The sequence below is a fragment of the Triticum aestivum genome, chromosome 2A (genome assembly GCF_018294505.1).
Source record: "Triticum aestivum cultivar Chinese Spring chromosome 2A, IWGSC CS RefSeq v2.1, whole genome shotgun sequence".
NCBI lineage: Eukaryota > Viridiplantae > Streptophyta > Magnoliopsida > Poales > Poaceae > Triticum > Triticum aestivum.
This window is the reverse complement of record NC_057797.1, coordinates 708,542,459-708,564,083: the sequence shown is the minus strand read 5'-3', so window position 1 is coordinate 708,564,083 and position 21,625 is coordinate 708,542,459. Positions and strand designations below refer to the sequence as shown.

Here is a 21,625-nt window from a genome sequence, read left to right as displayed (position 1 = left end):
CATCTTCGGAAACATTTTCACCTATAGATTATTTATCGGTATTACCTGGTAAACCCCGAAACCCTTCTAGTAACCCCGAAACGCTTCCGGTTCCTCTCGAAACTATTTCGAACATTAATGAAATAATTTCATAAATTTTCCTCATTACTCATGTCCTACTAGTACTCAGCAAATCAGGATTTCCTTAAGCTTGTGACCATATAGGTTCGGTAAAACATAGACACGAACAAAACCCCTTTCGTTCAATAATCGATAGCGGAACCGTGGGCATCCATATCGGTCCCTATGAGTACATGAATGACATTAGAGTGAACATTTGGTTATCATGTGCTATTCCCTTAGCTTCGTGACACTTTACAAAATCCAAGGTGAGATATATCGGTATCCTCTTGAGTCATACGCATACTCACTATACCGGTCTCCTCGTTGCCGGTTTTGTTCTTCTTTCTCGTTGACATGTTCCGGCATCCTCGTGACCTAGTCACCTGTATCTGGCCAGACAATGATGGATGCCGTCACACCGAGAGGGCCCTAAGAATATCTCTCCATCGTCGAAGGAGCAAAACCCACTCTTGAGCTATCTAGCCCCTTGTCAAACTTTTCAATGAACCTGTAAGTTGTCGTTATAATCATGGTGTTACAGATGACGTTTGAGCAACCCCAAAGTTCATCATACGGTAAAAAGTGACTATGATAGTCTCTTGGTCTAAGGAACTAAATCACATGTTAACTTTCCATGTTATAACAATTAACTTATGACGATTGTATCTTAAAGTCTAACAAATAAGTTTGGGTCCATTCAATATGATCGTTCTACCAACGTCATATTCACAAAGTTGTTTTAGGACTATCGTTACACTTAACGATATCCTAAGATTCGAAAAAACATGATGAACAAAGTAAGCAGCACCTGCACACAAGGCACAAAAACAAGTTGTCCCCAACACGGAGGGTTGTCAAGCCCTCGTCTTGCTAGTCACAAGATTAAACGCAAGTGATAAAGATAATTGATAGCAATGTAAAAAGATAACAAGAGCAATTCTGTAGAAGAATTCGGTAATGAAGGGTGCACCGAGGGGGCCATATAGGTTCACTAGTGACACTCTCTCAAAACAAGCAAGTGACATGATAAACAAATTATAGTTGGGCAGCGATTAAATTTGCAATAATTATATTTATAACTATGATTGTTTATGGTATAATATAAGCATTACGTGTGTGATAAGTAGACCGTTAATCCAACTGCGTCTAGTACTAATACTCCACACCGAAACCGCTATCCGATATGCATCTTGAGGAATTAAGTTTGCAACAAACATAGTATCGCAATAAGCAAGATGTGATAATGCGATGCATTGCAATCGCAATATTCGGTAATTGAAAGGTCGGGGGTAGCTCATCGGTTGCTTGGTGCCAGTCACGAGAGTGACACTCATGTGATAGCAGGCAGATAAAACTAACAAACCACTTGCAATTAAAGAAGGTCGGCCCGGTCCTGGCTTCATCTGAGCTCTCAAGATCGATCGTCCAAACCAGCAAACTCATCCAAGAATCAATCAGACCTCGTCTTGGTTGCAACCGTTGATAGGGTCAAGGTGCATACAAAAGCGCCTAGCTAATAAGGGTATGGCCCTGAGACTGAGAACAATGCGAAACCCGGCCGGCCTGAGAGCCGGAGCGAGGCGCTGCCGGCCAAAACCAACCATTTGGACGCACGCCGTGCGGCGCGACCTGTTCCCGTTGTTGTCACCTCGGCGAATTCGTCCACGTACCAACGGCGGGCAATCGCCGTGGCCCATGCCAACAACTGAGCAACAACCACCGGTGCAGCTGCACTGCTAGCAGAGACCCGGCCCCTCTTCCGTAATCGCCGTTCACTGCCTGCGCCACCGGGGCACCGATGGCGCCGCCGTCGTCCTTGCTGCGCGACCTGCTCAGCGTCGATGGCTTCAAGAAAAACCGCAAGCAGCCGGACAACAACCCCTCGGCCGCGCCGCGGACCACGAGCATGCCCCTCCAGCACCGGCGCCCCACCAAGCCCGCGCGGTCCCAGTCCGACGTCCAGCAGGCCCGCGGCCGCCTCAACCTCGACGCCAACGGCGACGGCGCCGGCGAGGAGCAGACCCCGCGACGGAAGTCGTCGGCGTCGCTGAGGACCGCGACGAGCTACAAAGTCAAGGACGGCGGCAGCGGCCCCGGCGCGATACCGGCCCTCGACGAGTCCGCCCTCAGCGCGCTCATCTCCCTGGCCGCGGGCACGGTGAAGCAGTTCGCCAAGGACGAGGCCTTCCGCGCGTTTCTGCGGAGCGGCTGCACGTCGTGCGTCGGCGAGTCCGACCACCGCGCCGTGCTGGACCTCCGCGTGACCGTGCAGACCGTGGAGAGGGCCGCCGCGGTGGGGGAGGCCCTGCTCGACCCGCGCGAGCTGAAGCGCGCCTCCCTCAGGCTGCACTCCCTGGCGTCCCTCGACGCGGACGAGGCGCTCTCGGTGACCGCGTCGGGGGTGCCCCACGAGCGCCTCGCCGCGTGCGCGCACCTCTACATGTGCGTCGTCTCCAAGCTGCAGAAGAAGGACCACTCCTCCGCCGTGCACGCCCTGGAGGCCTTCTGCCTGGCGCCGCGCGAGGCACGGACGGTCCTCCTCCCCGCGCTGTGGGACAGGCTCTTCCGCCCGGGCCTCTCGCACCTCAAGGCATGGCGCGACCGGGAGTCTGCGGCGGCGAGATCGAAGCCGGACGCGAGGGTGAAGGACGTCGTGGAGAAGCTCTTCGTCGAAGCGCTGGACGAGGGCACGCGCGCGCTCGCGTGCTACTACAGGGACTGGCTGCTGGGGCGCACCGAGGCGATGGCGCTCCCGTCCGTTCCCGCGCCTCCGAGCACGGCTCCTCCCGCCACCGCGCCGAGCACTGCCCCTGCCAGCGCGACGAGGTTCTCGACGTCGACGACGTACGACATCGGCTCGGACGTCGCGTACAGCTCCGGCACCCCGAGTCCTGCCATGTTTGTGATCGAGGAGACGCCGCGGCAACCTGAGCGGGTGGTGCAGGAGGAAGGCAAGGCCGCGGACGCCGACAGCTCAGGGAGCGTGTTCCACGAGTGTGACGACGGCGAGGTAAGGAGCTGCAGTCCGACGCCACGGGGAGAATCAAGCGAGCCCGTGCCTCCTAATATGCTCGCCAACGAGGCATTTGAACCACGGGTAAGAAGCAATTTTATCACTGCAAATTACGTATACATACCAAGATTCGTGACAGAATTCACACTCGACTATCTTTCAGATCGAAGATGAACGGGGCAAAGGAGCAGAGGAGTCGACGAGCTACCTGCCGGCTCGCGACATGTCAGCCATTGACCTCCTCACACTCGAGTTCTGGTACTCCGAATCCATCTCTCCCCAATCTTCCAATCCTTACCAGTAGAAGAACACGTACTGATCCATGTTTGTGAATTCCCCAGCGAAGGGCCGCTCGAGATCAGTGGCGCGGACGGCGGCCAAGTCCAGGCCTCCATTTTCTCCACCGCCCCGAGCGACTTCCTCTGCCCACTGACGCGGCAGATCTTCAACCGGCCCGTAACAATCGAGACGGGCCAGACGTTCGAGCGGCACGCCATAGTGCACTGGTTCGACCGAGGCCTGCGGACGTGCCCCGTCACGGGGCAGGAGCTGGAGGCCCTGTCGGTCCCGGACACGAACCGCGTGCTCACGCGCCTGATCGACGCCTGGAAGGCGGAGCACTGCCGGAGCCTGCGGGTCGCCGACGGCGGGGCGCCGGAGGAGAAGCTGAACGTGGCCGTCGTCGACCGGGTGCTCGACGCGGGGCTCAGCGTGTCGGAGCAGACGGAGAGGGCCAGGCACCTCATGGCGATCGGCGGCGTCGACTTCCACCTCCACAGGCTTCGCGACGGGAAGGAGGAGGAGCAGAGGGCGCGCGCCGCCGAGCACCTGCTGCTGTGCGTCCGGGCGGAGGGCAGCGTCAGGAGCTACGTGGCTGTGCGGGTTCATGGGGAGAGCGTTGTTCGGCTTCTGCGGAGCGAGGTGGTCTCTGCCAGGAGCGCTGCCGTGCGGCTGATGGTTGAGCTGCTCCGGCTGAGAAGGTATAGTTCGTTGTGACTGACATGAAAATACATACGTACATGGTTCTGTATGTTTCCAACATTTTGTCTGATGAAACGAGTCAGTAATTGTTGCACAAGGGAAATGGTGGAATTGTTCATACGCGGATTGTGCACGGGGTCGGTCACCGAGACGATGGACGTGCTACTCCAGCATCTTCGAAGCTCGCCGGTCGAAGAGCGAGCTCTCGTTGCTGTTCTGCTGCTATACTTCGATCGCACACTGTCAGTGGTATGCTCCATCAGCCCTACACATTTTGTTGCTGCACACTTTTCTTGTCATTGTCGTGGATCAACGAGATAGTTTGAATATCTGCAAAAGCATGTTTTCAGTCTGCTCAAGAACTCTAGTCAAGAAGTATGACAAAAAACATATACGTAGTATTCTGAAACTCAGTCTGTAAATTATGTGTCAGGACGAGCCCGACAGAAGAAACAGCAGCGTATACAGAGAAGAGGCTGCCCGGATCCTCACGGAGTCTCTGAGACGCTGCCTGATCGACGAAAACGTGGTGCCCAACACCCGTAAAGCTCTGCTGATGCTGGGAGGGAATTTCTCCTTCTCAGGCGACCTCCTCGCCGAGGACCGGATGCTGGAGCAGGCCGGCTTCGCCGACGACACGCCTGCCGCCACAGCCGTCACTTCCGATGCCACAGTGCAGGTAACGTGACGTGACGATGCCACAGTGCAGGTTCAACGGTTTCTCAAGTATGAACTCACTCGACTGAACACACTGGTGTTCTCTTGCCGTGAACAGGAGACGGAAGCGGCAGAAAATGAGGCGTGGCTGGAGCACGTGACGACGGCGCTCCTCGGCAGCGGGAGGCGGCCGTTCCTGGCGGCGCTCTCCGGGTGCATGAGCTCTCCCGACGCCGGCCTGGTGGCCGCGTGCCTGACCACGGCGGGGTGGCTGAGCCGCTCCCTGGCGTCCACGCCGCTCCGGGACACGCACACGGACATGCAGCTCGCCGCGTTCTCGGCTCTGGTCCCACGGCTGAAGCGGTGCCTGGCCGGCGGCGCCACCCACCTGCAACCCCGGCACAGGGTCCTCGCCGCCGTCACGCTGCACAACTTCAGCAAAATCCCAGGTAACTAATTACTTATCACTTATTATCAGCGCCTCATATCCACCACGAAAACCAGACGGAACTATCAAATCATTGAGCACGAAAACCGCACGAAGCTATCAAATCATTAAGCATTTAAGCCCCCGTTCACGTCGCCGACGACACGACGTTGGAGCTGAGCTCCTCCATTGACTGAGCTACGTGAAGACTGCAGGGTGCTGCTGATGCTGCTGGCGGACGGGCTGCGCGGTCACCTGGCCGACCTCGCGGAGCTGACCCGGACGGCCGGTCAGCTGTACGCCGAGCTCCACGAGTGACGACGACGACCTCGGGCCCGCACGCGAGTCGCCGGCCGGCGGGGCCTCTCGTGCTCTCCGCGCGGAAGATTCAGCGGAGAAAAGTATGCGCGGGAGGCGCTGCTGTTCTTTGACTGTTTCAGGCCAGGGCGCACACGGATCTGCACGCATGCCTGCTGGAAATGAAATTGTTCTCAACTCTTTTAGTAGCAGTTTTGTCGTCGACAGCGACGAGGGCTTAAAGGATAAGATCCAACTGTACAGGGTGATTTCTTGTCTCTCCGTCTCCCACTGTTTCGAATTACTCGTCGCAGAAATGGGCCGGCTGTAAATAATACGCAAGTTGATGCTTTGGACAGGGACACATTTGTGCTTTTTCCAGGTCGCCACATGTGCTGCTTGTATATAAAATGAGATATCATCGGTCTTTGAATTGGTTATTTCCACTTGGAAAATTTGGGCGGTGGATTAGGGTTGGCCATTTTTGGATCTACGAATTGGAACACACAGCAACATTCGGTCGATAAAAATGAGTTTTGCTCTGGTGGGAGGGAGTCACAGACCTGTCACCTGCGGGGCTAAGATGGGTTTGGATAGATGCTTATCGTCACTGGCTGCCCTTCGCGTGTACGCCAGCGTAATCGACTTTGGTCTTCAACTTTCCCGTGCACTTAACAGGTAATAGTAGGGTTTTGGCCTTATCGCGGCGACTCACATGGCGTTAGAACTAGTCGTTGAACTGCTTCTCCTTGAAGAGCAGACTTGCAGGCATCGCAAAGACAATCCTGAGTGAGGCTTATCACAAATATTAAAGTCTGCAATCGCAATCTTGGCCTATTGTCCTTGGCTCACTTTTCTTTTCTACAAGATCTAGTCTTTCACGAATGACTCGGCCGTTCACATGAAGGTGCGTCTGCTTCGCTCGCCAGCGGCTGACCGATTGGAATCTTTGCCTGGAGACTCCTTGCACTGTAGAAACCACACGAGCCCTCGCTGGCTGCTACAGCAACGGTCTATTCAGATTCACCCATCGGAACGAACATCTCGCCATCTCTCCAAAGCCGGGGCGCATGTGAGCAGAGCGCGTCAGTCACGCAGCGTGGCAGTGTAGCTAGCAGTGGCACACATAGCAGGAGCAGCGTGCAGGACAGGGCAACGCAAGAAGATGCATATCTTTCCCCGCACGCGGTTTCCAAACACCATATACATCCATCATTCGCTCGTTCGTTCCGGCGGTTAGCTGCCGCGGCGCGTATGATGATGCAGCAACCTAATCATGGAGCCGTTATCTACCCGTTCCATGTGCGCGTCGCCCCCGACCATGATTGCGGCGAGCATCATCGTACGTTGTAACGAACGCCCCGGCATCAGCAGGGTTTATTAACGAGCGACCGACCGGTGATGTGCTATCATCATTCGAGCGGTTCGGCGCGCCATCGTTGTCCGTCACGGCGATCGGCAACGGTGAGATCGAGCATCATCCCGCAGCCGCAGATCATGCCAGTACCCCCAATTATATCCACCCTCTCAAAGAAATTTTATATCGACCCCTACCTTCCGGCACTGGAATATCTTGCCCATTAAGCATGTCCATCCATGCCGGGGCCTTCGCACGCAAACAAGGTATCCGGGGATCTGCCAAGCATCTTCTGCTTAAGGCCAACTTCACCGCGCGATCCCAAATAGACGTCTGTTTTGTTCGGATTCTGTCCGTTTAGGTAGGAATTTGGGTCGTGTCCGGACGTGTCCTGGAATACGGTGGCTGTGCGCCTAGCACGCGGACGCATCCCGGCCGCATCCTTTCCGCGTGCATTTTTCTTTGCAAGTCCTTAACTTTTTTTATCATTCATTTTTGGTACAAGACAATACATCATCACATTTTGACTAGTAAAGCAAGGCCAAAGAAAATAAGAACAACAAAAATACATTTTAGAAGATAGCCAACTTTCATAACTGCCTCCTTGAGTTGGGTTAGGGCTTTCTCGATGCACTCATTGTTGATCGGTGGAGGAGGCTCGATCTGCCATCCTCCTTTCTTCTTCAAGCCAGAAGTAGATGTTACTTCCTCACACGTAGTCTCGTGTCTAGTCTCTAATCTAGCAACAAGTGCACTTGTCTCATTTACAGCCTCTATGCTATCTGAAAGTGCACAAACATGTACTAAATTTCGCTCTATCAATATATCGATGTACTCTTCTTCCCAATAACCAAACTTGCATCCATTCTACACAACAAAATTTGAAGTTAGCGCAACTAGTCAAATCTAGAGCACAAACCGAAGCTAAAAAGGGTGCATACCCCATCGTTTAAGCACTTGATGAACACCCATCCAGGATGTTCCGGCGTTGTAGACACGCGGTGCACGACCATCCTTGGGCAGTGGTCGCACTTAATGAGTGGCAACAGTGCGTCGACGAGCTTTTGGGCAAGCACCGAGCCCGGCCAACCGCCATTCGTGTATTTGTCGGCAGACCACCGACGGTGCAGATCCGATCGGCTAGAGGAGGAGCCACTGCCTGCATGTGGCCTTGCGGCCCTGCCAGGGCCTTCCGGCGAGGTGCCCAGCCAGTCCATGGCGCGGCCCGGCCTCCCACAGCCGACCGAGCTCAAGACCGACCGGATCCGCCCCAAATCCGGCCAGCGAGTGCGCAAACCAGGTGCCGTGGTTGGGTAGCTCGGCGGCGCCGAGGGGAAGGGGCTGGGCGAGCTCGTGTCCCAACTGCACGGCTGCAATGGCAGCGACGACGGCGGCAGCGAGGGAAAGAGTGGGAAGAGTGGAGGGGGTGCGGCCGAAGGGAGGGAGGGGGCGGATAGAAAAAGACCCACCCTGTGCCAGCGACGGGCGGGCCAGGAGAGGACACGCGCAGACGACCCGCGCGTCCGTGTGGTGTCCATTTCATCCCAAAAGCGACGCAAACTTGGACCACGGATGGGTCAAAAGCGGACATAAAACGAACAAAAATCCGTTTGCTCCCGCGCGCTGGGCCGCCTCGTTTGTCTGTTTTATCCCAAACAGACAGAACCGAATAAGATAGAGTTGCGCGGTGAAGTTGGCGTAAGTCGATCGATCTAGAGAGGCGCCTTTCGTTGTCGAGGAGGAGGATACTCCATCATGGAAGGAGAAAAGTTACCGAAAGCAATAGGGGACGGGAAAAAATGGAAAAGGGGGCGCCGGGCCTACATATATAGGTTCGCACAGAGAAAAGGCAAAGGCGCTGTCTATTGGTCCTGCATCTGCTTTGCAGAAAGTGAATGAATGAATGAATATCCTGCAACTTGCACGAGCGGGGAACAGTTCTATTTCCGTGGATAAAAAGTTTTACGTCTGGGAAAAGGAAAGGGGGCGGACAGGCGTGGTGTGACCGGTGGAGGTGCTGGCAGGATTCAGATTTGGTTTGATTCGTGTCCGCAAATGATACAAACCTTGGTGGTGACGGCACGATCGTTTGCCGACGGCTTGCTGGCCGGCTAGTGGTTCACCGATTATCTTAGTGATGACGTGGATGATAAAGGATGTGCTTTTGTCATCGACACTACTGTTGTTGCTTTTGTTGGTCCGGTGAATAGGACCGTGGAGGATATTAATGTCGACCGCGAAGATGTAGGCCCTGTTTGATAACAAAGTATTTTTGAAGTATTTAAAGAATACTGCAGTTTTTCAAAATACCATAGTATTAATTACTATGAGCTGTTTGGCTATGACTAAAAACGGTGGTATTAAAACAGCAGTATTTACAAAACCACAGTATTTCTCTGTTTAAAAAAAAGAACCCTTGACCTCTTTTTTAAAAACAGAGCATGCACAAGAAGGTAGGAAAAGCCGCGTAGTTATCTTCTTCCTCCCTCTAAGCTGCAGCCGCCATGTCGCCTGTGGATATTGTCTCCGCCGAGGACAAACCAAGAGACGTCAAAGGCTCATTTTTATTTTCCTATGAAATATGAATGATAGAAATCAATCCTATGTAGGAATAGGAATTCATTCCTATGAACCAAAGGGCTCTAAAAAAATCCTATAAAAATCCTATCCTCTGAAATTCCTATAAATTTCTGCAAACCAAAGGAGGCCCAAATGAGAGAAGAGCGTGAGTATGCTGATCTTTGTCCTTCGTCTCTTCTCGCTGACCGCTAGCACTTGCCTCTGTGGCCGCTTCGTACCCCTCCTACTGCACAGCGCCAGTTGAGAGGAATGAGGCACCCTTGAACTTGGAGAGCGAGCCCACGTTTAGCCGCCGGCAGCTCTGTGTCGTGTTCAAGTGTCTTCTTTTCCTGTAAGCTAGTTTTGTGCATGGTAGTTCAGTGCATGCGGCTGATTGTCATGCATGCCCGTTCAGTGCGTCCAGCTAGCTAGCAAGGCGCGCATTGCAACTGCTTCATATGCTAGCTAGCTAATTGACGTTGGTGCATATAAGCATTTGCCAAACGGGTCACATTATTCTCAATACTTCAAGATACTTTGCTATGTGAAAACTGTAGTATCTTGTACCTACTGACTAAAATACTTTGGTTTTTAATACTTCGGTTTTTCTAGTACTTTGCTACCAAACATAGCCATAGATGATGGGATGCTCGGTAACCAGGGGTGAATTAACGAGTTGTTTGGCACGTTAAGCTCGTGCCCGTTAAGTTTGTTAAGCTTAACAAGCAAAAGCCTTGTTAAGCTCTTAACGAGTTGTTTGGCTTGTTTTTTTTGTTCTTTTTTCCGAACATGCAAAAGCTTTGCGGGTCGATGTATATTAGAAGAGCGAAGAAAATAACAGAGGTTCTGACGGCTTTCCGCGGTTATAGAGCTTCCACGGAAGCACAAAGGTGAGCAACCCAAACACACCGGTGAAACATGCAACGCCCTGCACATAGATAGGTCCTATCTCCAAATGTCCGACAACCCTTTTGCACCAGAGAGCTTCCAAAGCTCAACCCCGGCCCCTATCCGCCTGCAAAGCTCACGAAAAACCACCGCTGATTGCTGAAAAACGCGACCATTGCGCTCCTTCCAGAGCACCCACACGGTGAGAAGGACCATGGAGTCGAATCCCTTCCTCTTGGCCTTGGGGACGATCGCACGAGTAGCCGGCCACCACTCCACATTGGCGTCGTCGGCTTCTGGCATGTGTTGATCAATACGCAGCGAGCGAGGCCATAGTGCCACACCTCTATAGAGAACACGCACCCCAACGCAAGGTGATCAACTGTCTCATTGTCCTGGTCACATAGTGGGCAGGTGACATGCGATTGTAAACCATGCCTAAGGCGTTGTTTGGCTTTGTTCAGTTCGTGCTCGTTAAGCTCATGCTTGTTAAGCTCGCGAGGTGCTCGTTAGTAGGAACTACCCACTTTTGTATTAGCTACAAGGTTTGTGGCCAATAACTGGTGTGAATTTTATGAAAGGAGATGATGACCACATGAGGAGATGCATTAGTTGATGCCTCCTATGAACTGGGTTGGGTTGATTAGATTAAATAGAGGGGTTGACGTGCCACCAAATATTGCCACTTAAGATAAAAAGACATGTTGTGTTGTACAACCGAGTTTAAAGAGCTACTCGTCAAACTTGTTAACTTTGAGGTCTAGTGTGTCGTGTTGATCTTGAGGATCTTCGACATATGTTGTTCTCTTGTGATAGAGCAAAAGCAGCATGGGATGAGCTAGGTTTGAGAGCCACCATCGACGCGGCTACGACACATGAGCGGTTAGTAGATCTTTCGGGCAAGGTCAAAATCCCAATTGCAAATGGAATTGAGACAGATATGGTCACATGGTACTTATGGTGGGATCGCTGGAAAATCACTCATGAAGAAAACTGTGGTTCCTTAGTGTGGTCACCTATGAACATACGAGGTATCGTAGCGAATGCACTTGCTACTAAGGTGAAAGCACCAATGAGAAAATCAAGGTGGGTCAAAAAGTGAATGTAGATTCTAGCTATCATGTTGATGATGGTGCCGGAGCTATGGAATAGTACATGGGCTTTCATTGCAGCACCTTGTGTTAGATTGATCTCTTCCCAAATGGGCCCAACGTCCCATTGGACGGCCCATTGGACCCTTACCCATGTCTTGATCGGGGGCGTCCAGCCCAAGTAAGGCTGGTGGGCCCTTGTCGCGCAGTGCCATATAGAGGAGGTGGGGACTACGGCACAAGGTACGAGGTTCGCCGCCGCCACTGTTCCCACTTCTAACCCTAGTCCGATTGAGAGGGAGGCACTGAAGCGGTGGGAAGCCCACCGATGCCACGACTACCTCGGAGTCGCCCTCTACACCGACCGTCGCTGCCCGTGCGCAGACCTTCACCGATGAACCAGCGATGGCCGTAAGGAAAAGGTACAAACCCGAATAGAGTCAATATCCCACTAATCTACTCCTAGTTGATCCAGTAGAAATAACACCTTGTTCATATAAACAACACGGCATGGACGTTGCTTCTATGAGGGCGTACACACTATTGGAAGGTTTGCGGCTCGCCGATGAGTTGGGCATATTTTCAGAGAGTGATCCCTTGAAGATTGTCCAAAGTATTCTAGATCCTTTGGAATACCATGCACCCGGGGCGGTGGTAACAAATAATTGCCGTAAGTTGATGGGTTCTTTGGACATGACGACGATTATGCATTGTGCTCGAGAAAGTAATGCTACCGAGCATTATCTTGCCCGAGCGGGTTACAGAAGGAAACGGGGTGTTGTGTGAACATCCCCTGATTTCTTAATCCCCTTCCTTGTAACAGATATGATTATTTTTAAATAAAGGCCGCCCAAGTTTTTTCTTTTAAAAAGAAAATAGGTAGAGCTACCGTTGGTTTTCTCGGAGAGAGAGAGAAAAACATAGACCGGCTATGCGCACACACGGATGAAACACTGAAAATACACTCGCTACATTCAGCCCGTGAAATGTGTACGCGTACCTAGTGCTGCCAGTCAAAGATTCCACAAGTCAAAGCCAGCAAATTCACATGTTCATGCGCCCATTTTATAAGTTGAACTCTTTGCTTTGATGCTAGATCTGATCCCTTGAGCGGATAAACCATGCACGGGTTATCTGCACACCACACTCTCCCGTGTCTTGCACGTACACTCAGGCGCTTCCTCTCAGACTCGCCTGGAGCTGGAGGTCACATCCGTGCACACGGAACAGAAATCCCCTCGTGTTTCATCCGTTTCTTCCTTGCGTGGCTCCATGCCTCTTCTTTTTTTGTTTATCTACGTATGTAAAATGAACATCTCTATATCTAGTAGGAGTATATACTTATATGTTAAAGAAAATTGAACATCTCTATGCGATAGTGTCATCAGTACTCCCTCTATTCCAAAATATAGTGCACCCGCGCTTCCCGAGGTCCAACTTTGACCATAAATTTAGCCAACGAGACCAACTGCGGTGGGAGAAAAAATTATATAATTGAAAACTTCTTTTGAATACGAATTCACTGATATAATTTTTGCTCCCGCTGCAATCGGTCTTTGTAGTTAAATTTACGGTCAAAGTTGAAGCACGAGGATAGAGGAAGCACTACATCGTGGAATGAAGGGAGTATATGCCTGCATCCGTCTTTCTTCTTTCTGTGCTCAAGTTGCTTTCCCCGAAGGACAGGACGGCCAGTGAGGCAAGCAACTTTATCTAGCTGTTGGGCAAGCAGCTCTGACGTCAGGAGGCGCACGCCAAGCCACCGTCACGGACACGTGGGGCCGCGCAACCCTCGGGCCCTCACGTAAGCGATACGCAGAATGATTAGGCCAGTTGACGTGGCCGGCGGGGGGAGAGAAGCATCGGCGCAGCCCGCGGCCACGGCCCACGGACGGCCGCACGGCACCTACCCGCCGGCGCGCGCGCACGTTGCCTCGGGGTCGGGGCGGCTCGGCCCTTTCCGCGCGGTCTACGGCTACGCGCGGCGGGTCACCATCCCAACCGCCCCCACCATCACCTGACCACCCGCAGCTGCCATGAGTGTAGTTCAGCGCACCTGTCCTCTTCGCAAGAACCGAGCCTCCTCCTTCGCGTCACCTTCCCCAATCCCTCCCCACCACCAGCCGCAAAAATCCAAGACCACGCACGCCAACGCAAGCACACTGTGCCAACTAAATAAACCGGCGTATCCTCGAAACCAACGGCTCTCCTTTTTCAAAGAACAGCTAGTAGTAAAAATAAACGCCATTCTTCCAACAAAAAAGCTGAAAAAACAGCACTAGTTTTTCCGAGACGGTGATCTTCTTTTACGAACATTCCCCGCGATCGCACGGGCGGCGGTGAGGCTGACCCGCGGTGCAGGTCGCGGCGCCAGCGTGCGTACGTCCGTCCAATACGCAGGCCAATCAATCCACACGCTCCGGGCAGGCAATCCAAACAGTGCGCGCTACTAGCTGTTGGCACCCGCCCGCTAGCTTTCCCCGGACCAAACGTGACCGCCGGGTGGAGACGAGAGGAGAAGAAGCCGCCATGAAGCAGCCTCTGCCTTTCCCACCTCCTCGATAAATCCATCCTCCCCAACGAACCCCACCCAGCTCCCTCCCCTCTCCTCTCCTCTCGCCTTCCTCCTCCACCCAGCCAGCCAGATCAGAGCAGGTCGGTTTCGCCGCTGCTTTGCTTCCGCTGACGGCTCCGTGAGAGCGAGGCGGGGCGAGGCGGCAACCACCAACCAACCGAGGCGTGGGCCGGAGCTGCCTTTGATGCGCCAGGCGCGGCCTCTCCCCGTCCTTTGATGGGCAACGCATGCGGCGGTTCCCTTAGATCCAAGTACCTGCACAGCTTCAAGCACCCCGCCTCCCAGCGCCACGACCCCGACCGCGACTACGACCACACCGCCGCCGCCGACTCGCCCAAGAAGCAGCCAGGCTCCCAGCCGACCGCCACAGCCGCCGCCAAGACGGACGGCCACGCGGCCCCCGCGCAGCCCGCCGCGGCCATGAGGCGCGGCGGGGCGGGCGCGCCGGCCGACCTCGGCTCGGTCCTCGGCCACCCCACGCCCAACCTGCGCGACCTCTACGCGCTGGGCCGGAAGCTCGGGCAGGGCCAGTTCGGCACCACCTACCTCTGCACCGAGCTGGCCACGGGGGCCGACTACGCCTGCAAGTCCATCTCCAAGCGCAAGCTCATCACCAAGGAGGACATCGACGACGTGCGCCGCGAGATCCAGATCATGCACCACCTCTCCGGCCACCGCAACGTCGTCGCCATCAAGGGCGCCTACGAGGACCAGCTCTACGTGCACATCGTCATGGAGCTCTGCGCCGGGGGCGAGCTCTTCGACCGCATCATACAGCGCGGCCACTACAGCGAGCGCAAGGCCGCCGAGCTCACCAGGATCATCGTCGGGGTCGTCGAGGCCTGCCACTCGCTCGGGGTCATGCACCGGGACCTAAAGCCCGAGAACTTCCTGCTCGCCAACAAGGACGACGACCTCTCGCTTAAGGCCATCGATTTCGGCCTCTCCGTCTTCTTCAAGCCTGGTGAGCTACATTAATCCCTTTCTGCTCTAGTCGGTCAACGACTACGATGTGCTTTAATTAATTGGTTTGGTACTCCTACTACAGTAAGAACGAAACTAATGCCCGCATAATTAACTGTGGCTTGGCTTGCGATTGGATTTGGATAGTACTCCTACTAGATGCTTACAGGGCAGAACCTTATCTGGAATCATGTCACTGAAATATGAAGGATTAATGAAGTATTAATGGTGATTAGTCATGAGACCCTTTACGTGATGACACTGGACAACATTCCCTTGATGTGATTTCACATTAGTCTTTCTATAAAATACAAGCTCACTGGGATCATCATAGTTGAATGGCAGTGGAAGTCTGAAACTGATGGGAAATGGTATATTTGGGGAAAGAATATTCTGTAGCAGACTATTCTAGAATCTAAATGGCATATTGTAAACTTTGTGATGCACTCAACACTCATGCCTCCCTTTCTCATTCTTTCTCTGTTCTTTCCAGGCCAAATTTTCACCGATGTTGTTGGAAGCCCATATTATGTAGCCCCAGAAGTGCTGTGCAAAAAATATGGACCAGAAGCTGATGTATGGACCGCTGGTGTAATTCTCTACATTCTGCTGAGTGGTGTACCCCCATTTTGGGCAGGTGCGATATGTTTAACCCTTCAATTAACTTGGAAGCTTGCCGTCTGACGATTGTAGGCTTACCTGTTTTATGAACGTATATAATGCAGAGACACAGCAAGGAATATTTGATGCTGTACTGAAAGGTGTCATCGATTTTGATTCTGAACCCTGGCCTGTGATATCTGACAGTGCAAAAGATCTGATAACAAGAATGCTCAATCCTCGCCCAGCTGAACGCTTGACAGCACACGAAGTTCTATGTTAGTTTCTTTCACTACCTTATACTCCTGGTTTCTCTCCTTCTATACTCCTCAATACGTTTTCATTTGACATACTTGCAACCGTTGCATTCAGGCCATCCATGGATTCGTGATCAGGGAGTTGCTCCTGATCGTCCTCTTGACACAGCTGTCTTATCTCGCATTAAGCAATTCTCTGCGATGAATAAGTTGAAGAAGATGGCTTTGCGGGTGAGTTCAATTCTTTTTAAGCTCAAGTTCTTAATTGCCTGTTCGGATCTATGAGCTTGCAAGGAGGCAATTTTGGGGGTTCGTCTCTTCAAAAGATTCTTGTTCGCTCTGTCAAAATTGCTTTACACATTCATTCTTTGCCAGTTGTTGAACGATCTTCTACGCGAAATAGTACTTTGGCTGTTCCATTCGTTCTGTTTGGGCTATCTATGATTTTTATTGGGCTGTCAGCCTGTCACCTACTGATCAAAGTGCTTACTTGACTGGATTCACATCATCTTGTACTCCCTCTGTAAAGAAATATAAGAGCGTTTAGATCACTATAAACGCTCTTATATTTCTTTATGGAGGGAGTACTAATATGAGCAATATGCTTGATGATATGTTCCATTCTTCCTTTGTATGACACGAGGGAGCTATCAAAACAAACTGTATTGAGTTCTGAAAAATGTCTTCGTGTGATGAAGCACACTTAGTGAATTGTGCATTAACTGACATCTCGTGATCATTCTACCAGGTAATAGCTGAGAGCCTCTCAGAGGAGGAAATTGCAGGCTTGAAGGAGATGTTCCAGACTATGGACGCTGATAACAGTGGTGCAATTACATATGATGAGCTCAAAGAAGGCTTGAGAAAATATGGCTCCACATTGAAGGATACTGAGATTCGTGATCTTATGGATGCGGTGAGTTAGCCAAAACATAATACTGGCTTGGATTTCTTAGTCTTAAATGACCTAGTACCTTAAGTCCCCTAAGCTTAAATCCTTGTGAAAGGAAACTTGTGCTGCCTCCGGCCAGTTCATATATTACATGATTATGAGGAAATTTGGAACTAGGCTGCTTAATGCACAAGCTGTTCTTCTTACAGTTGCATCTTTTTCTTGGTGGCTTTCTTTAGGGCATATATAATTAGGAAGCATGCAGTAGACATCATTTTACCTTTATATTAGTCCTTTTGTCTGTTATGTTCCAAACAGGGGCACATAACTGTACTTCTGATATGCAAAACTGGATTTCTGAGAGTAAATGCTATATCAAATTTTAATTATTTTTTAAAGCACCTGGCATTTGATGTCTCTGAGAATTTGTGCTTAAGCACCAGCAGGCAGCAGATGCGTATCTGTGGAAGCTATTTCTTAATCAACTAGTGTAGCAAGTCCACAGAAATTTACTCTGATGGCTGATAAGTTCAGCTTGGCTTTATGCCCCAGGATTTGAAATCATTTCAAAGACAAGTTATATCATGGTAAACAAAGGAACTTACATGTCTCTTTTGTACCATTGATTCATTAGGCGGACGTGGACAACAGTGGGACCATTGACTATATAGAGTTCATCGCTGCAACATTGCATCTGAATAAACTGGAGCGTGAGGAGCATCTGGTGGCAGCCTTTTCATATTTTGACAAAGATGGAAGTGGTTACATCACAGTGGATGAACTGCAGCAAGCTTGCCAAGAGCACAACATGCCAGATGCTTTTCTTGATGATGTCATTAAAGAAGCTGACCAGGACAATGTAAGTGTGGTCTTAATTCTATATATTTATTATTCTCTAGATATGGTATATCTTGGTCCATTACTGTCTTCCTAGCTTGGATATGTATGTACAATCAATGCTAGTAATGGGATGCAATAGAGCTTGTTCAGTAGTCTAGCCAAGACAACAAAATAATTTATACCGAGGTTTCCAGTCTTTCGAAGAGGAACATGGTCTCTCAACCACTTAGGTCTTAACCACTAGATACTTGCAATTAGGATCAAATACTTTTTGGGTGTGGGAAACATATTAGGCCAAATACTTGTCCAATAAATTCCACTTGAAGCTATGCACTATTCAAGTTCAAGCAAGGCTTACGGATTAAATTTTTGAAATTCCAGTGGACATAGATTTGTGCCCTATATAGTGCTGCTCGAAAAGATAGTTTGGTTCAGAGAGGCTGTCTTCATCAACCAACATAGCTCATTTGCTGCTTTATTAATTAATTAATGCTTATGGTTCTGTTAGTAACAAAAATAAGTTAGTATTGTCCTGATTTTGCTCTCTTTTGTCAGGATGGGCGCATCGACTATGGAGAATTTGTTGCCATGATGACCAAGGGCAACATGGGGGTGGGGCGAAGAACAATGAGAAACAGCCTGAATATCAGCATGAGAGACGCACCTGGTGCAATCTAGACTTCCACGATGTACATACAGCTTGTGGCTTTAGCTTCTTCCTGTCTTCATGCTCTACAAAGACTTCCTGCAATTTTCGAATCTTGTAAAATGCCTGTGTGGATGTGTGTTTCTGGGGATTCTGATTTAGCTCGTCAATTGATTCGACGGAACGCATGCTAAGCTGGGTTGAAATGATCTCACACGTTGCTGCCGCTTAATCCCTGCAAAATGTTCAGTGAATTACCTCCTACTATATCTGCCTGGAATTGTTAACTCTTAAAATGGCTTGTCCCAATGAAGCATGTCCAGTTTGATGAACAGTCCTGGATGTGATGTTATTTCCTTTTCTCTCTACATATCACTCGCCATGCTACCGTGTGAACTAGACATGCTTATTGTCAATATGACATGACCAAGCCTCTGTTTTCTAGTGTATGCTCGCTGTCCCTGGCATCCCCACTGCATTCTTTGCATATAGCTATCACATGGGTTTTTCATCGGCGCTTTCAAGGTTCAAGGAAACCAACTGGCGAACCTAAACCTCAGACAAATAGTGGGCAGATATAACACGCATAATAATCAAAGAGTAGACATTTTACTCCTCTGTTGTCTCAATGAATCTGACGGGCTACAGAGCAAAAGAACTACAGGGGGTTTCTGTGGTCACCAGTAATCCCCGCAAGAGCAGGAACCACCTTTGAAGTGGTGAAATCGAACGGCGTCTCGAATCACAAACTCCCGACCGGTCACCGTCGATATCAACTTGATCACCGTGTGGCAGTCACCGCAAATGCGTAGGTTCTTCATGATGTGGATGGGCATCCAATCAGGCAGGTTCATGATCCCAAAAGCCACGGCCAGCTTCTCGCTGTGATGAATCTCAGACCGCAGGGACTCGGTCCTCACGTATCCGAGGTGCGCGATCTTCTCCATGAGTTCATCCAGCTTCTCCCGAATCGCGATCACCTGAGGGTGGCTCACGTCTTCTGCTTTGAAGACGTGAACTTTGTTCTTAACTTCCATCCAGCTGTAGCCGGGATTTTTCTTTATCCCTTTGTCTCGCATTAGCTTCCTGACTTGTGCGGAATCATCTGATTTGCCAGCATCAGCATAGATCTTTGCCAGAAGCATGTAGCCTCCAGAATCAGGCGAGTCCAGGTTGAACAAGTGCTTAGCTGCCAATTCTGCGAGGTCATTGTTGCCATGTGTCTTGCAGGCGCTAAGAAGAGCCCCCCAAACCTCAGCGGTTGGTTTCATGGGCATCTCGTCAATGAGATTCTTGGCTTCGATCAAATTCCCTGCACGGGCTAGAAGGTCCACCATGCACGAGAAATGCTCCAACCCTGGAGATACGTTGTGGTCTCTCTTCAACATATCGAAATAAAACTTTCCCTCCTGCACGAGTCCAGAATGGCTGCAGCTTGACAGAACTGCAACATAGCTTATGTAGTCAGGTTTTGCCCCTTTCTTCAGCATATCATCAAATATCTCTATAGCTTGCTTCCCCATGCCGTGCTGTGAATAACCGGTGATCATGGCATTCCAGGAAACCAAATCCTTCCGACTTAGAAACTCAAATATTTTTCGAGCTTCTGTTATCCTTCCGCATTTGGAGTACATCGTGATAACCGCATTCACGACTGAGGTGTCTAAGATGAGACCAACCTTTACAGTATGACCAATGATTTGATCTCCAAGTTTATTTGCACCCATATCCGCACATCCTCTGAACAATGTAACATAAGTAACCCAGTCAGGTATGACATCCTTCTCAGTTAGCATAGCACTATACATCTTGAGGCCATCTTCCTCAGCTCCATGTTGTATGTATGCCCCCAACATTGCATTCCATGTAATTACATTCCTTGTGGACATGCCATCAAAGAACTCACGAGCTTTCCCTATGTTCCCCACTTGAGAATATGCAGTAAGCATGCCAGTCCATGATACAATATCCCTTTCGGCCATCGAAGTGAATATAGATTCAGCATTCTGGAGATTGCCACACTTTGCATACATAGAGATAAGGGAATTAGAGATGACAACAGCTCGAGTGTGCCCACTTTTCAGAGAAAGAGAATGCAGCTGCCTCGCAAGACACATATCCATCCTGTTGGAGCAGCCACTTATTATAGTTGCCAGTGCAAACTGATCAACTGTCATCAGCTCAGCTCTCATCTGATTGAACAGTTCAAGAGATTCACTGAAGCAACCATACTGCAAGAATCCCCCAATAAGAACTGTCCATGCCACAGTGTTCCGATCACGTAAGGAACTGAACACTCTCTTTGCTTCCTCAAAACAGCCACATTTTGCATATAGTTCAACCATAGCACTGGCAACATGTGGGTCAATGTGTGGTAGGCTCCGAATCACCTGAGCATGGAGTTGCTTACCCCATCCCAATGAAGACAATTTAGCACATGCAGTCAGAGAACTAGTGTATGTTGTTGAGTCAAGACGCACACCTCTATTGTGCATGTCTACAGCCATACAGAGGGCTTCTCTGGCTCGCCCACTCTGAGACAATGCGGACACCATCATGTTCCATGAAACAACATCTCGTTCAGGCATGCTCTCGAAAAGCTCAAGAGCGTGATCAACACCGTATGACTTGGCATAACCCGCTAGCATACTGTTCCGGCAAAAAACAGTTGGCCTTTCAATCTGACTGAACTGCTTCGAAGCAAAATCCACAGCCCCGCATCTCACGAACATGTCAACAATGGCAGTCGCAACGTCAGGGTCATCCTCGAAACCAAACTTGGTTAACAACCCAAGCAGCTGCGGCGCCACTTCATGCCACCCGAGAGCGCCGCAGGACTTCATGGTGCACCCGAAAGTGAAGGCGTTCGGCAAGGAGTCCGCGATTCGGCGCATGGACATGAAGGTCTCCAGAGCATCCAAGAACTGTCCTCCCTGGAAGTAGCCAGACATGAGGGTGTTCCACGAGGTGACATCCCTCCTGGGCATTCTGCCGAACAGCTCCACCGCGTCGCTCAGGCTGCCCAGCTTCGCGTACCCATTCATCATTATGTTGTGGGTGATGACGTTGGGCCCCGTGATCTCGCCGCGCAGCAGGCTTCGGGCGTCCGGGAGGGCTCCGCAGGAGAGGTAGGCGTGGAGGAGCGTGTTCTGGAGGAAGACGGCGGACGCGAGGCCCACGCTGACGAGGCGGCCGTGCAGAGCGCGCGCGCCGGAGAGCGCGCCGCGGGCCCCGCACGAGCGCAGCGCGTCCGCGAACGCCTGCGTGACGGCCATGTGGGAGGCGGCGGCTGGAGCGGGGAGTGGAGGAGGAGGAGACGGCGGTGGCGCCCATGGCGTCGCCACCATTCAAACACAGGCCGCGGCGGAGGTGAGGTGGACGTGAAGCGGAGTATGACAAGTGGGACCGAGATGTGTGGACCTTTCCTGAGTGTGGACCAAAAAGGTACTGGCGCAGATACCGTTTTCCAAATGTGAAAGC

The 21,625-nt window shown here is 51.1% G+C and overlaps 3 protein-coding genes across 5 annotated transcripts; 2 read left to right on the top strand and 1 right to left on the bottom strand.

The window, feature by feature from the left end:
* The first annotated feature begins 1,510 nt into the window (after positions 1-1,510).
* Positions 1,511-5,910, top strand: LOC123190411 (uncharacterized). Of its 3 annotated transcripts, none has more exons than XM_044603040.1 (7): positions 1,511-3,199; positions 3,279-3,373; positions 3,457-4,095; positions 4,180-4,345; positions 4,530-4,775; positions 4,872-5,202; positions 5,396-5,910. In XM_044603040.1, the coding sequence occupies exons 1-7, from the start codon at positions 1,901-1,903 to the stop codon at positions 5,404-5,406; spliced, it is 2,787 nt and encodes a 928-aa protein (XP_044458975.1). In that variant the 5' UTR covers positions 1,511-1,900; the 3' UTR covers positions 5,407-5,910. The 3 variants fall into 3 exon arrangements, with proteins under 3 accessions (XP_044458975.1, XP_044458974.1, XP_044458973.1); XM_044603039.1 differs by having other exon boundaries at positions 1,512-3,199; positions 4,195-4,345; positions 5,389-5,910; XM_044603038.1 differs by having other exon boundaries at positions 1,514-3,199; positions 5,389-5,910.
* A 7,948-nt stretch (positions 5,911-13,858) lies between these two features.
* LOC543461 (calcium-dependent protein kinase 13) lies at positions 13,859-18,377 on the top strand. The gene is made up of 7 exons (XM_044603034.1): positions 13,859-14,911; positions 15,404-15,547; positions 15,636-15,788; positions 15,883-15,998; positions 16,516-16,683; positions 17,294-17,518; positions 18,055-18,377. Exons 1-7 carry the CDS (start codon positions 14,164-14,166, stop codon positions 18,175-18,177), a joined length of 1,677 nt encoding a protein of 558 aa, XP_044458969.1. The 5' UTR covers positions 13,859-14,163; the 3' UTR covers positions 18,178-18,377.
* A 358-nt stretch (positions 18,378-18,735) lies between these two features.
* On the bottom strand, positions 18,736-21,574 carry LOC123190406 (pentatricopeptide repeat-containing protein At3g26782, mitochondrial). The gene has a single exon (XM_044603030.1). The coding sequence runs from the start codon at positions 21,490-21,492 to the stop codon at positions 18,823-18,825; it is 2,670 nt and encodes an 889-aa protein (XP_044458965.1). The 5' UTR covers positions 21,493-21,574; the 3' UTR covers positions 18,736-18,822.
* Positions 21,575-21,625: the final 51 nt, after the last annotated feature.

Coding starts and splice junctions, on each gene's coding strand:
- LOC123190411 (XM_044603038.1), top strand. CDS start 1,901: ATGGCGCCGCCGTCGTCCTTGCTGCGCGACCTGCTCAGCGTCGATGGC. Junction 4,096..4,179: donor GAGCTGCTCCGGCTGAGAAG/GTATAGTTCGTT, acceptor GAAACGAGTCAG/TAATTGTTGCACAAGGGAAA. Junction 5,203..5,388: donor CAACTTCAGCAAAATCCCAG/GTAACTAATTAC, acceptor AGCTACGTGAAG/ACTGCAGGGTGCTGCTGATG.
- LOC543461 (XM_044603034.1), top strand. CDS start 14,164: ATGGGCAACGCATGCGGCGGTTCCCTTAGATCCAAGTACCTGCACAGC. Junction 14,912..15,403: donor CTCCGTCTTCTTCAAGCCTG/GTGAGCTACATT, acceptor TGTTCTTTCCAG/GCCAAATTTTCACCGATGTT. Junction 16,684..17,293: donor TTCGTGATCTTATGGATGCG/GTGAGTTAGCCA, acceptor TTGATTCATTAG/GCGGACGTGGACAACAGTGG.
- LOC123190406 (XM_044603030.1), bottom strand. CDS start 21,492: ATGGTGGCGACGCCATGGGCGCCACCGCCGTCTCCTCCTCCTCCACTC.